This window comes from Sinocyclocheilus rhinocerous, unplaced genomic scaffold (genome assembly GCF_001515625.1).
Source record: "Sinocyclocheilus rhinocerous isolate Xijiao unplaced genomic scaffold, SAMN03320098_v1.1 scaffold11, whole genome shotgun sequence".
Classification (NCBI taxonomy): domain Eukaryota; kingdom Metazoa; phylum Chordata; class Actinopteri; order Cypriniformes; family Cyprinidae; genus Sinocyclocheilus; species Sinocyclocheilus rhinocerous.
In genome coordinates, this window is record NW_015625587.1 from 1,676,697 (window position 1) to 1,691,899 (window position 15,203).

A 15,203-nucleotide genomic window follows, 5' to 3' on the forward strand; every position below is an offset into this window, starting at 1 on the left:
AACAACTTACTGGTACTAACCAAGAAAAAGCTGGGAGCTAGTACAGTACTGAAATTTTTTGTCAGGAAATCTGTAATGTGGTTCATGTTGTTAATCTAATTTAAATGATTTTATTCAAGCCAAAATATTGTTTTATGTTAGGTTACTTCAACAAAAGTTATTAAGTATTATGTAAAGTACAAATGGCTTTTTAAAGGGATAGTTCATCCAAAAATGAAGCTGTCGTCATACTTATCCTCATGTCGTTCTAAACTTGTATGCCTTTCTTTCTTCTGTGGAGCATACAAGAAGATATTTTGAACTTTGGGAAACAAATATTGTATGGCCAAAAAAATAAACAGATATTTCTCAAAATATCCTTTTTTTAATGTTCCATTGAAGAAAACAACAACAACAACAACAAAGTTTTGGAACAACACAAGGGTGAGCAAACAATGACAAAAGAACTTCCCATTTAAGGTAAAAAAAAAAAATGTCTGTTAACACTTTTTACAGCATGCCATGTCTCCTCTTAATTTTCTCTGGTTACACGCTGTGTTTTGCAATAATGACACTTCACAAACTGTGACCACTTTAGACAATATTTGTAATATATTCACTGTCATTGCAAGTGTTTTAAAATAAATGTATGCTGATATGTCCATTGATGTCAGGCTAGCTATTATTTGCCATGACCCCTGCTGTTGTGTCATTGAACTGGGAAAAACTGCTGAAAAGGCCTTTATTGAAATGAACTCAGTACAACATGATGTTTAGACTCTACAAGTAAAAAGTGGAGGATAAGTTATGCACAAAGGATCAAGAAGTGATCAATGTGACAAAAAAGGTAAACGCCTTAAAAGAAACCAAGATGGCTGATTCTGGAAACCTCCGAAATGTTATAGCCAGTAACTGTACTGCCATCACACAGATGTTACATTTGGTCTGGCTGGTGGTATTTATGACTCCTGCACAATAAGAAAATATGAATCCCAACGGCCAATATACATATATATATATACATATATATGTATATATGTGTGTGTGTATATATATATATATTCTATTCTATTCTGAGGCATTGTTGACACTGTTATGAAACCAGATGTTCAAACAGGATTGTTGAATGAAAATTCATAGTTTTATGAGGCTGCACACAAACTACATTCAAAGACTTTTGGTATGACCTAATTTAAAAACAGCATAAAATATTCCAAAAGGATTAATGTGAGTATATTTTTAGTTCGTTGTAGTAAAATGACTAAGGGTTTCCTATAACAGTAGGAGCTAATGATCTTTCACAACCTTCATGATGGTCTTTATTAAATAATGCCTTCTAGTTAGGCTGATAGAATTCTTCAACATGTGATTAAATACTTTATATGGAGAGGATATGGCAATTAATTCATCTTATTCTGTGGTGTATTAGAATGAAGCAAATAGATTAGCATGACAGAACGTTGATCCATTTATTGCGTTAACTATTTGATTAATGATATTGTCATTCAATTTAATGGAGAGATTTTTTTCAAGGATTTTTTATTCAAGGTTTTTGCCTTTTGCATTAAATTCTGACAAATTCTGTTTACTGTGAGTGTTCATTAGGGTAATGCTGGCAGAATCTCTCATATAGACTCTTAAGATAATATGTTTAAGACAAAGATGATGGGTAAAACACTAAAGAAAACAGAAGCAGTGTAGTAGTTTCGTGGCACATTCTGCATACAGTACATTTCTAAATCCAGCTGGCCATGATGAGGACTGTCCTGGTAAATGGCTCTTTGTTAATCCAATTCCTGACACCATGCCAAAAAAATAATTCTTCTCGTCAGCCTGCCACCTCTCTAAATTTGCATCTAGCTGTACTGGCACCTTTCAATTCTGTTTAGCATTAGTAGGAAAGAGAATGTGTTGTAACTCATTTCTCCAAATGAAAACAGGGCCATGTTTGCCAGTTCCTCACCAAAATAATATATTCCTATCCTTCCATTTGGATCACCCAAAAGATTTAGTCCAGATTTTCAGCAGCTATGTGCATTAAATCAAAATGCACACAGTCTTAAACACCCACATTGTTTTATACTACAGTGTTCTTGCCATTTAAACTATGTGTGGCAATGATGCTTAATTATAATGATCTCAAAAACAGGTAGTTCTAAATCTGTGGATGATGACCACCTTGTATGTAAACCATTCTAAGTAATCATATATGTTATGTAGTAACATTACGTACTACGTTCTAGAATACTATGAATTAAAATAAATGAACAAAATAAATAAATACTGCTTTTGGTTATTTTTGTGGTTGATGTTCTCAGTCACAGCGAGAACAATCACAAGCTGTCCATCGAGCTCCCTCTAGTGGAAGAATAAGGGAAGAAAATTGTAGATTTAATAGTAATGGTTATTATTTACATTAGTTATTAGTATTTGTATATAGAGGACACCAGAATTCAATTACACAAATGTGTTTTCTTGAACAGTAATTTTGTTCATGACAAACATTCAAGCTATGTAATAAAGATATATTTTAACTTTTTTAACACTAGTTCAGATTTCATTTATCAACAGCGATTTGTTTATAAAACACTGCGACTCATTTAGTTGTATAATCATGTGCAGGCCATCAAAAATAAAATCATTCATTGACACGCAGCTCTTCTGATACCTCACATTTGCAGGTACAAAGTATGCCCCAGTGATCGCTGATGAAATAGTCACACTTCAGCTTCTCCAGACCAATCAGGGTCATGCTTTCTGGCCGTAACTGGGCACCCTCTGCAGCTGCTCTGAGGAAAAGTCTGTCAAATCGCAGGCGTATAGAATGAGGGATTTCTTTGTTATCATTAATGGATGTGTCCCAGGTGTATTTGCTTTCCTCCGGTTCCCCCAGCATCTCCCACACATCAGAGATACCATCCGGCAGCCCCCCGAGCTTCTTCACCTGTCATAAAAACACAGAAAAACAAACTTACACACCATATTTTGACATAAAATTGAGAAGGTTTATGTAAGAGGATGTTTATGTAAGAGGATAGTTGCCAAAGTGCTAGTATCATGCACAACCTCCCAATCTCTAAGGTTGGTATCTCCTCCAAATATAACTGTGTGGTCCTCTGGAGCCTCTTTGATCCATTTCCAGACTCTCCGCAGCTGATTCAAGCGTTCTTGAGAGTTGGACTTACAGCTCTCCAGATGAGATGTCATAATGCATAGTGGATGCCCTAAAAAACTCACCAAAACGATTGTGCAAATGAGTAGCAGAAACAGGACGATGAATGATTCGAATGATTTCAATCACATTGTGGCCTTTATTATCTCAATGGCTAGCAAAAAGGATCTTACGTTTGCTATTAGCAGGTTCCTACCCATCTCTGTGGTGGGGTACTTCACTATGTTGCTCTGGAGTAACTGCACTCTGTCCTTTCTGAGCAAAATGGCAGTAAAATAGCCATCCTCACTGCCTGAAACACAAAGTGATCAATATATTCATACCACAAGAATTGCATCTATAAAACTGAGTTTGTATGCAACATTAGGCATACCTTGCAGAAACTGATAGTCTTTCATAATGTTCTGTAATATCGTCAAACAACCAGGAACAAGCTCTTGCAACAGTACTACATTTGCACTGTACCTGTATTAAAATGATAATTAATCCATTAAATGATTTTGTAAACTGATTAAAGCATCTAACTAAAGTTAAATTCTTATTGTGTTCTTTGCATATTAGGTTAAAACAATTAACACATTTGTAGGTCCAAACATTGATTTGTTTGTTTGAGCATCTCATACAATGCAGTATATTCTAGTTATGTTACCTTAACCATTGCTGTGAGTTTGGGGCTGAACTAAGTGTTTGTCCAACCAATGACAGAGTGGGGAGTGTTCAAGGAAACTAATTGTTTAAAAGCAATCATTGTTTTTAAAAATTCTGTTATGTGCTGCTAATAGTGGAGAAATCATACACTTCATTTTGAATATAAATCTAAATTAATATTAATAATTAAGCAATTTGAGAAACGGTATTTTGCAATTGCAGATTCTCTAAACCTGATCACTCATTTAAAAAAATATTTTTGGTAGTTAATTTATTCACCTGAATGTGCATGAGAAATCTATCCTTTTTAATGTTTGGTCTGCATTCTTAAAATATCTGCATAAAAATCAAAATGGTGAGTAACACTTACTTTCCAAATTGTGACAGTAGGCCTTTGACCCGGTGAGAGATATTGTCTGTATCGAGGCAATCTATATTCCAGGATAACACAGTTAGATGACTGCTTCTGGAGCTGGAGCTGGGTTTCCTGTTCATCAGCTGATTGATCTGTGAAAGATCTTCCCCAGTATGCCTGTTGTAAGGAAAAACTGGAATGTTGTGTCTGTGTTGACTTGGATTCTGTTGATGGCGAGTGTATACCCTGGATTGGAGGGGTTTGTGTTGACTGCGTTTGGAAAGACTGGAGTTGAGGAGACTCCGTTTGGGTTGACTGGGCGCAGGTAGACTGAGCTGATGCTTTCTGTGAACTGCTGGGATCTTCTCGATGAGAGGAACTTGCTAGTGAAGTTGCAGGTGTAAGGATTCTTGTTTTTTTCTGTTCTTTTTGTTCTTCGATCCTGCAGACCTTTTTTCGAGGTGCTCAGGCAAGTGTTGTGAGGGTGATGACTGCTCAGCAGTGACCAGAGTGCACTCACTGTCTGTTTTCATTTGACATGCAGCACTTTGTCTTTTTTTATTTATTTTCTTGTTCTTCTTCCCAGTTTTCCCCTTAACCATGGTATCCACAAGACATGGTGCAGTGTCATTACAGTCCACAGGGGGCTCTCCTGAGCAGGTATGACTGTATAAGGTAAAAAGGTCAACATGTCTAATGTTTTGCTTATACAGTCTAACCAAAGCAATAAAGTTACTTTTGTGAACAGTAATTGGCACTGTGGCATTAATTATAATAATATATATATAATTATAGATATAGATATAATAATAATACACATATTTATTTCAAACAGTTCTTACCTTGGTGAACAGGGTGTTTCATCCATTTTAATAGGGACAATTTTTCAATACAGGTTTGCGTTCTTCTTAGATCTTTTCTTTTCTCTCCTGGATTCAATTTCTGTTCTAGGGTTTTGTCCTTTGCTAACAGTGATTACTGTGTAGTGTAGTTAAACCTGACATGAACAAGTTTTTTTCAGCATATGCTTATGAAAAGCATAGTTAACCCATTACAAAGCATGCATTGTGCCCAATATAACAATAACATGAAAATTATGCAACAGGTTACGCCTAGGTTTATAGATAAATTATTGCAGGCTAGGTAGCCTATGTGATCGTTTCATTTATTTGATTTTTTGTAGGTTATTTATAACCTAAATTAAATTTACCTCGGGCGAACTATCCGGTCCCAAGGAATTATTTTGCATGAAGCATTAGCCTTTCTCTAGTCTGAATTCTGCATAGAGCAACAAGAGCTGTTCTTGCGTTTCGATTTCTCCCAGTCCGTGTCACGTGATGATGGTGAAGTTCGTCCTTTTGAACCACTGCGCGGCAATGGCAAAACATTCAAATCTCAGCACATCTGTGTCATACCTTACGGTATAAATAAATAAAATAAAATAAATGAATTAATTAGCATATAAATCTTATTAGGGACGCTAAGAAATAAACACTGAATTATTTGGTCCAAATGTAATCGAAACCTATCGTAACTGACCAATCAGAGACAACGCTCGGGCCGCTAAACCCGCCCCTTTTAGCTATGGTTTGAATGGTGATTAGGATGATTATTATTGTTACTGTTGTTTCTGTGACTAGATGTTTATGTGATATAATAATACTGATATATTATAATTAAACATTCTAAAATAATAAACATTCTAAAATGTTGTTGTTTCTGACTATGTTTGGGGTATGGTCGTTATAATATTGTTAATATATTATATATTATAATTAATCATTCTAATATAATTAACGTATTTTTTATAATAGTATAATTATGTAAAAGACGTAATTACAAAAAAAAAACAAAAAAAAAAACAATAAGCCCGCAAAGCTCGCTTGGATGAGACGTGTGTTTCTGCAACATAACAGAGATCACGTCACGTGTCTACCTCCGCCCTGCTCGTCTGTCTGCTCTGCTGACACACTCCCTCGCGCAGAGATACTCCTCAGCATCTCTCTAGCAATATCAGACCTTCATCTCAACATCACTGCCGCAATACCAGACCTTCATCCCAACATTACTCCAGCAGCGTGTGTCCAGCGCGAGTTCGCTATGGAGCAGCAGTACGGAAGCTGATTCTCGATGTCATGGAAACAGATGCTTGGATAAGAGCGTCACATCCCACTGGTACAGCTACAGCTGACAATAATAGCGCACATTCTTTCTGTTGGCTTTCTATTTAGGCCCATTGTGTATAGTGATTTGCTTGTTTTATGAAACAAATAGTGGCAGTTGTGCTAGATAATGTAATATAAATAATAACGTAGATAATATAATGTATTTTAGAATCACATGTAGATTTGTCCAGAGGTGTCTAAGCCCTCGGGGCTGGTAGCTATGAAGGATGGAAGGCAAATCACAAAAGGCCCAGCCACAAATAGGATTTAGAATTGCTTTGAATTATTATTAATTGATCGTTGCTGCTGTTGTATTGTTATTTTGTCCTGTTTGTTTGTGATACCCTTGCCTGTGTTGTCTCCCCTGTCTTTAACCTAAGTTTGAAGAGGGAATGACCGTCAGAAGCCATCGCTGTGAAAAGGCAGCAGTGGCATCATGAATTTCTCACCAATTCTCTCGCTCGTGTTGCTCTTTTGTATCAGAGGCAAGTATATATTTCTGCAGTACTTGTATCAACACCAAGACAAGTCAGCACTGCCATTCTGGATTATAATTGGAATCCATAAATAGTATTTTTTTTTTTAAAGAGCCCCAGTTGTGAAGTATGTTGATGTTGACACCTGTAACTTAATCCTGTAAAGCCAGACATATGTATAATATTTATAATATTATTATTATAAGTTTACATATGTGTTTATGTGTTTTATGTTTTGTATCATATTTGATACATCAGGCTTTTATGGTTAATATAGTATTATAAAAACATTTAAAAATGTAATTAAATTTTGAAAAAATAAGTCCACTAGCTTCTGATAAGTAAATGCTCATCCTGAAATATTAGTAATAATATAAAAGTTATTCTCATGTTTACTTTATAAAAATTATTAAAGATTTCACAGCAAAAAGACACATGTACCATGACCTAAAGTTGGACATTTTTTTTTTAGAATTTTACAATTACAAACCCAAATATTTATTTCATCATGCATTTGTTGTGTTTTGTTGATGTAGTATCGGGACAGTGCTGGCAGGCCACAACCTATTCTGAGAGCGTAGTGTCTCCGGAGCTGAGGAGCAGCAGTATTTTGCGGGTTCCAGATGTGTCGTCTCTGGCCCAGTGTGCGGGGGCCTGTTGTGATCTCCCGGGCTGTGACCTGGCCTGGTTTTTTGAGCGCCGCTGCTATGTCCTCAGTTGTCAGCACAAAGAGAACTGCCAGCCGAAGCAGAGACCTGGTACTGACTCTCTCCTGGCATTTTTGCAACGTGGGCCCCCGCAGACACTGGTTCTGCAATCCCTGGTTCGAGGAGAGTCTTTTCCAAACCACTGGCAGCCCCTTCCCAGGCACAGGGGCTCGGAGGACCCCATGAAGGACCTTGCCTTGTTGGAAGGCATTCAGGATTTGGACAACACTGATGTTGAGTATGCTGAGAGTTTCAGAAGTTTGGAGGACAAAAGAGCTGATGACAGAAATGCTGCAACAGTAGAACAAGAAGAGCGGCCTGGGCTATATGATTGGCCACTTGTTCAAGGAAAAGAAGAATTCAACCAATCGGAGACAGAGAAAGTTGGTGACGACAGACTAACGACAGTGCAGGGCCCTCTTGAAAGCAGCCCCTTACCTCCAAGTCCCCTCCCAGAAATGAGAAATGAAAGTAAATCATCTCTTATTGAAGCAGATTCTGATGTTACGCCCTTAGGAATCATGGCACTTAACACAAGGGTGAGTGTTTCAGATTCATGCATATTATATTCAGATGCCTTCAAGACATTAAAAAAATGGACAAGTAAATGTTTAAAAGCTTAGGGTCAGCAAGGATGCATTAAATTGAGCAAAAGTGAGAAGTTATTTATACAAAAGATTTCTATCTGAAATAAATTCTGTTGAAAAAATGCATCACAGTTTCCACAAAAATATTAAGCAGCACAACTGTTTTCAATATTACTGTAATAATAAGAAGAATTGTTTCTTGAGCACCAAATCAGCAAATTATATTTTTTAAATATCTATATAAAATTGACAAGGCTGTTTGCAGGGTAATCAGCAATGAAAGGAACAGGTTTTCTCTTATACATGGATGCCAATTCATTATCAGAGCTTGAAATGTCATGATTCTATTTTAATGTTGTGACGTCATTTGGAAACATGGTGTCTTAAATGTACTCTCACTCTGGCCAAGTGCTTAATCAGTCTTTCATGCCTCATCTGCTGTGTGAAATCTGGAAATAACACATCATTATCCTCTTAGGGTCACTTTTTACTTAACTCTTTATTCACTTTTATCTTTTATTGCCTTGTTCTGGTGTCCTGTATTAATTCACATGCTTTGTATTGACATGGTTGAAAAATTTAGAAAAGCAATTTTTCTTTTATCATTAAAGGTTGAAGAAGTCCCACGGAACATTTCATCTGCAACTGCTGCACCTAACGACCTGCAGGATATCAGCACAGAGCCATCGAGGTTCAGCACAGTCAGTGGTTCCTTCACTGCTCCACCCAGCACTGAGGCCACGCCGCAAATGATCTCAGAAGAGCCAGGTGCTATAGATGTGTTATTGCATTATTTCCATTTATTAGTGGTGCTTACTAATGCAAGCATCACTATTATTATTACTCGGATTATCTTATAATATATTACTTTCTTTTCACACACTCTCTGTGTTCAGTAAGACCCCTGACTGTGTCCATTAGTGGCCCTATGGAGGTCACACTGCCTCAAAATACTGTTGAACTAACTGCTTCTGTAAATCTAGATGACATTGCAGGTAAGGCCTTCTGCATTCTGAATTATGAACATTCCTGAATGATAATTATGCATTTAAAATGAAGTTGATGGTGCCTTTTTTTTCTCAGAAGCTCCTTACACATATGAGTGGACTTTGGTAGCCTCACCAGATAGACACCACGGGGTGATGGAGGGGCGGCACAACAAGTCTGTCCAACTTTCAGAAGTGAGACTCAACTCCTTGTCACTTTCACTATGACTGCCAAGTGATAATTTAAAAGATGAGACAATTGTCTTTTTTTTTTTTTTTAATCATTGTTTCCTTTATTGCAGCTTTCCGTGGGTGTCTATGCTGTCAGAGTGAGTGTGAAAGCACAACAAGCGTATGGAGAAAGTGCTGTGAACTTCACAGTACACCCTGGTACACTTGCACCCTCTTTAGATCGTACTTTGATATTATTTAACAAGCATACAGTATATGCATGTCTTTCATATATGAACAGGCTGGTACTTTTTATTCTACAGCCGTGAATATAAACAAGCCTCCTAAAGCCATCACTCTGCCCAAGCGCCAAGATGTGCTTCTCCAAGAAGGTTCCATCTTCATCATTAATGGGAGTCGTATGTAGCTTGTTGTGTCCATTTCTCTCCATTGTTTCTTTAGGTCATTTAGACCATAAATTTTTAACCAAATGTACATCCTAATGCTTTCCAGAGAGTATGGATGATGCTGGAATAGTCAGTTACTTGTGGGAGAAGGTGGATGGCCCTTTTTGGAAACCTGAAGGCCTTGTTGATACACCTGTACTGCAGCTACAAAATCTTTCACCAGGAGAATATACCTTCAAGTAAGGACTTAGCTTGTCTCCAAGATTGTACTCTATGAATAGGCCTGTGTATTGTATAATTTTCAATTTTCATTCGATTTCATTGAAATCTTTGGTGGGCAATTCCTCTGGGGCTTTTTCAGTTTGGCCTAACCTCATTAAATTGATCCTGTCCTGATTTTTGCTTGGCCCACATCAGGCTGACAGTGTCTGATTCTGATGGGCTGACTGACTCCAGCACTGCCACTGTAAGGGTCAGCAAACCAAAAGATGACCCTCCTCGGGCCAGAGCAGGCACTGACCAGGTCGTCACCCTGCCTGTCAACCACCTCACCTTGTGGGGTAACCACAGCACGGATGACCACGCCATTACAAGCTACCTCTGGACTCTCCATCCCAGCAGCCTGACCCAAAAGATTACCATGCAGGTAATAAGATCTTTATTTTGCCCAGTGCATAATAGTATTGCTCTGAAGTTGGTCTTTCATAGCTAAGGACACTAGTATTGGAGTTTGTGTTACTTACAGGTTCCAGATAACTGTTAAGTATAGTCTTTGAATAGTAGTGTCTAGGTACAGTAGATGAAAATGTTGAGCAGTTGATGTTGAATTGATGTTTTCATATGCTACTTGTTTTCAGGATGTAAGATCACCGTTCCTGCAGCTCTCTGATCTCCAGGAGGGTCGGTACATGTTTCAGCTGACAGTCACTGACTCCAGAGGTCAACAGGATTCAGACACCGTCTCGGTCACTGTGCTGCCTGGTAAAACAAACCCACTTCACCTATCAGTGTGTATGAAGAAAAACTGTGCATGCTTTAGAATTGAAATTTTGTTGTGTGGTAGCAAACAAAGCACCAGTCGCTATAACAGGACCAGACAGGCAGCTCCTCCTCCCAGTCAACAGCATCACGTTGAATGGCAGCGACAGCACTGATGATCAGGCCGTCATCAGCTACCAATGGGACATGATCAGGTACCAGCACATTGTCTTGGCATAACTAGTGATGTCTGGTCAATGAATGAATCATCAAGTTGGTTCTTTACAATGAACTGGTTCATGGACTAAACAATTTGTTTGCAAATATATTTAAATGAAATTAAATATAGTATGTATTTTTTTATATACACATTTATTTACCATTCAAAAGTTTGGGGTCAGTAAGATTTTTTATGTTTTTGACTTTGACTAAGAGACTTTTTATGAGAAGTCTCTTATGCTCACCAAGGCTGTATTTATATGTTTGGAAATACAGTAAAACAGTAATATTGTGAAATATTATTACAATGTTATAAAAACATTTTCTGAAATCATCAGTGTCACATGATCCTTCAGATATCATTCTAATAGGCTGATTTGGTGCTTAAGAAATATTTATTGTTATTATCAATGTTGAAAACATTTGTGCTGCTTTGTGGAAACCATGATACTTTTTTCCAAATTCTTTGATGAACAGATGTTCAAAAGAACAGCAATGATTTGAAATAGAAATCCTTTGTAATAATGTAAAAGTCTTAAACAATTTAAAAGTAATTCAATTCAGTCAATTCGATCAGTTTAATGCATACTTGCTGAGTAAAAGCATTAATTTCTCGCAAAAAAAAAAAGACCCCAAACTTTTTAACAGCAGTGTACATTTTATTAAAATATGTTTAAAGCATGTAAAATATCACAGGACATCTGGGAACATGTAAAGTCTTACAATAACATTAAATCTAATTTAATGAACTTGCTCGATTGAAACAATCTGTTCAAAAGAATCGATTCACACAAATGAGCCAGACTTCCCAACTGCATAAATAACAGGACAAACGTGGCATATTGTCTTTAAAATTGCTTCAGTAGGAGCTGTTATTGCGTCATCCTGCTTCTTAATAACTACCTTACAGACTCTCATATTTCAAAACGGTTCTTAATTTTAAATCACTTTTAGTGTTGCATGAATAGTGACGGATTTTGCTGAAAAGTGTATTGATGTGCCATCACTACTCCCCTCATGTAACGGTGAAGTGGCCCTCCAGGCTTGAAGATAAAAGATGCCAATAAAGCAGTTGCCATAGCAACTGGCCTGAGATCTGGGAATTACAAGTTCAGGCTGACTGTGACAGATCAGCAAGGAGAAACAGACAGTGCAGTCCTGACCATCACCATTAAAGAAGGTGAGAAGAATCAAGCAAATGTGAAAATATGTTACTTCATGTATTTCTGTAATTTTAATGTTTTTTTTATCTCTTATTTGTGTAGATACATTGACCCCCAAAAATATTTGAACACCTAAGCTACATTTAAAATGCATGCATGTCAGAAAATAGCAAACCAAATGGCATTTATTTATTTAAAAAAAGACATCACAAGAACACTTTTGAAGAGAAATATTTCATGAAAAGAAGGTTGTCTGACGTTAAATGACAAAACAATAGATATTCTGTTCAAAAATAAAGACATAAAGTATTCTAGGAAGTTTCCAGCAATTCTGTGTGTTATAAAATTCACAGCAAAAATCTTGCCACTGGTCGCCCATGCTAGCGGCAGCCACACACTCACTCTACCCAGCAACTCTCTGGTGCTCAGGGGCTCCGTGTCCAACAGCGGAACAGCAAATGTGTCTTTTCTTTGGGTCAGAGATGAACAGAGCCCTGCTGCTGGGGTGAGTGAGATATTTGTATTTCTTTCTATACCATTTGCCGCGGCTCAGTGTTTTACCTGGTGGTCTCTCTTTCTCATTTCATATACTTTGAGAATAGGATGTGTTATATGGTTCAGATCATGAGGCCTTCCTTTACCTCGCCAACCTGGTAGAAGGAACGTACCTGTTCCAGCTCCGGGTCACTGATGTCCAGGGCCGATCAAGCATGGCCACAGCCACTGTGGAAGTATGCCCTGGTAAGATATTACTCATTCATAGTAGAAAACATTTGCTAGATGTTCAAAATACATCATTTATTTGGCATGTCGTACCTGCTTAGAATGCACTACTATTTAGAAGTTTGGAGTTGGCATGATTTTTTTTAATGATTTTGAAAAAATCTCTTATGCTCACCAAGACTGCATTTATTTGATCAAAAATACAGTAAAAGATGGTAATATTCTGAAGTATGTACGGTATATAAACTGTATATTTTTGTGGAAATTGCAAACCTTTTTTTAGGATTCTTTGATGATAGAAAGTAAAAAGAAAAAAAAAACAGTATTTATTTGAACTAGAAATCTTTTGTAACACTATAAATGTCTTTACTGTCACTTTTGAAAACATTATTGCATTCTTGCTGAATAAAAGTATTAATTTCTATAAAAAAAACTGACCCCCAATTTTTGAATTGTTGCGTATTTCAGAATGATGTTATCCTTAAGAACAAACCTTTTCAGTACATTTCTACCTTCATGTAAACATTTTAGGTAGTATTTTTTAATAATTAAAGGGATAGTTCACCCAAAATGGTTTAAATGCCCTCATATTGTTCCAAACCCGTATGAGTTTCTTTCTTCTGCTGAACACAAAAGAAGATATTTCGAAGAACATGGGTAACCAAACAGTAAACAATGACAGATTTTTTATTTTTTGGGTGAACTACCCCTTTAAGTCATTTTGCTTTTTATCAATTTAGATTGCTTGTTTGATGCCAATGATATTTGTGTGCAGATCCACGTGAGCGAGAGGAGGTGGAGCTTGAGCTGCAGGTGGGCGTGGCTCAGGTCAGTCAGGAACAGAAGGACACGGTGGTGAGACAGCTGGCTGCATTACTGCATGTTCTGGACTCAGACATTGCACTGAAGGGCCTGCACGGCCAGTCAGACATCAGGTACTACACATACAATAACCAAACTCACCAAACCAATCTAAATGAGAACTTCTTATTGACCTCTGTTTTTAAAGGGGTCCTATTATGCTTTTTCACTTTTTCCACTTTAGTTAGTCTGTAATGTTGCTGTTTGAGCATAAAAAAGACCTGCAAAGTTACAAAGCTCAAAGTCCACTTCAAAAGGAGATATTTTATTTAACAGAAATCACTTTTCAAAAACTACAACGAACGACTCGTTTGGACACATATTTTCCATATCACAAATACCGACGAATGGGACGAGACCTGGTTGAGCTGCACTAGAGAAGGCAACGAGTGTTATCACTATGTCAGAGACACGCTAGCTTTCCCAAGGCAGACAAACTTAGAGTGTTTACAATCATCCGGGTTTAAATCGCGCTCAAATTGATTTGATTTTGGCGCAATATTTACACTGAAGCTCACAGCAGGTGGCTATGGTAAGGGGCATGACATTTCCCGACCAGGCGCCGAGTGCTGCCAATCACAACACACACTGGCCCAGCTAACCAATCACAGCACATATCGTATTTCAGAAGGCGGGCCTTCATTTGATACAGGAACTACTCGAGCCGTTCATGCCAGACTGGGAGAGAGGTGTTGTATTAATGTAAAATATGTGAAAAATAATGTGTTTCTCGAACAACCTAGTATGAGAGCCTGTTCTAGTACACCCCCAAAACAAAATCAAGACTTTGAAAAAGAGCATAATAGGACCCCTTTAAAAAAACATGTCTATCTTTTATATTTACTTAATACACATACATAAATATACATACTTGTATGGGCTAGATATATAAGTTAATATATGAAATTGTTCCAATTTATTTTTACTTCATACAACAATATATTTTATATGGAAATGTAATACGTGAAAATATATTACATTTGTTTGTTTTTTTAAACATTTTTCATTTAGCATTAATTTATTTTTATTTCTGTTTTAGTAATTTTAGTATTTAGTATTATTTTAAGACAATATTTTAAATTTTAGTTTTTTTTTTACTTCACTTTATTTATATATTTTATTTCAATTACAATAATTTTCTTTCATTTCAATTTCAAAAATTTCAGTTAACAATAACAACACTGGTGTGTGATATACTCACGTGACCCTCCATGCCTTCTAGAGGACTCCAGTCCCTCCAGAAGTTGCGTCCAGATCTTAGTCTCATGCTCTCATCTGGCCACACCAGCTCCTTCCTCTTGGGATGATTCATTACATCCAACACCTGACTCACATCCACAATCTACACACAATACATGCATATGCTTCATTATAACATCAAATTTCACACATTTAAATGGCCAAATACGAGAAGGCCAGACGCTCACCTGCACCCTGTAGGAGATGTCATCCCTTCTCAGACAGGACAGCGAGGGATTGTAATGATGATGGTGGATGTAGTGAAGATGATGGTGGGGGTGAGGATGGTTGTCCGTCCCCAGCCCTAAGGCTTCGTTTCCCAGCAGGCTGGCGAGCGTGTGGGCGTGTCGTTTGCAGGGCGGGATGG

General features: G+C 37.2%; 1 protein-coding gene and 1 pseudogene across 3 annotated transcripts in view; one reads left to right on the forward strand and one right to left on the reverse strand.

Annotated features, from left to right (window-relative positions):
• Nucleotides 1–2,617: 2,617 nt before the first annotated feature.
• On the reverse strand, nucleotides 2,618–5,150 carry LOC107756012 (tyrosyl-DNA phosphodiesterase 2-like; annotated as a pseudogene).
• Nucleotides 5,151–6,140: 990 nt separating this feature from the next.
• The window catches only part of LOC107755727 (dyslexia-associated protein KIAA0319-like), a 12,507-nt gene continuing 3,444 nt past the window's right edge, over nucleotides 6,141–15,203 (forward strand). For 2 of the 3 annotated variants that reach the window (XM_016572614.1, XM_016572628.1), the window contains exons 1-16: nucleotides 6,141–6,329; nucleotides 6,700–6,804; nucleotides 7,332–8,041; nucleotides 8,701–8,857; nucleotides 8,986–9,084; nucleotides 9,173–9,270; nucleotides 9,378–9,465; nucleotides 9,570–9,665; nucleotides 9,760–9,892; nucleotides 10,071–10,299; nucleotides 10,511–10,634; nucleotides 10,717–10,846; nucleotides 11,882–12,030; nucleotides 12,367–12,518; nucleotides 12,616–12,754; nucleotides 13,512–13,671. In XM_016572614.1, coding sequence (XP_016428100.1) covers nucleotides 6,756–6,804; nucleotides 7,332–8,041; nucleotides 8,701–8,857; nucleotides 8,986–9,084; nucleotides 9,173–9,270; nucleotides 9,378–9,465; nucleotides 9,570–9,665; nucleotides 9,760–9,892; nucleotides 10,071–10,299; nucleotides 10,511–10,634; nucleotides 10,717–10,846; nucleotides 11,882–12,030; nucleotides 12,367–12,518; nucleotides 12,616–12,754; nucleotides 13,512–13,671 — 2,513 coding nt within the window. In that variant the 5' untranslated portion in view covers nucleotides 6,141–6,329; nucleotides 6,700–6,755. The remainder of the gene's footprint in view (nucleotides 6,330–6,699; nucleotides 6,805–7,331; nucleotides 8,042–8,700; nucleotides 8,858–8,985; nucleotides 9,085–9,172; nucleotides 9,271–9,377; nucleotides 9,466–9,569; nucleotides 9,666–9,759; nucleotides 9,893–10,070; nucleotides 10,300–10,510; nucleotides 10,635–10,716; nucleotides 10,847–11,881; nucleotides 12,031–12,366; nucleotides 12,519–12,615; nucleotides 12,755–13,511; nucleotides 13,672–15,203) is intronic. The other variant, XM_016572622.1, reaches the window with a different exon arrangement.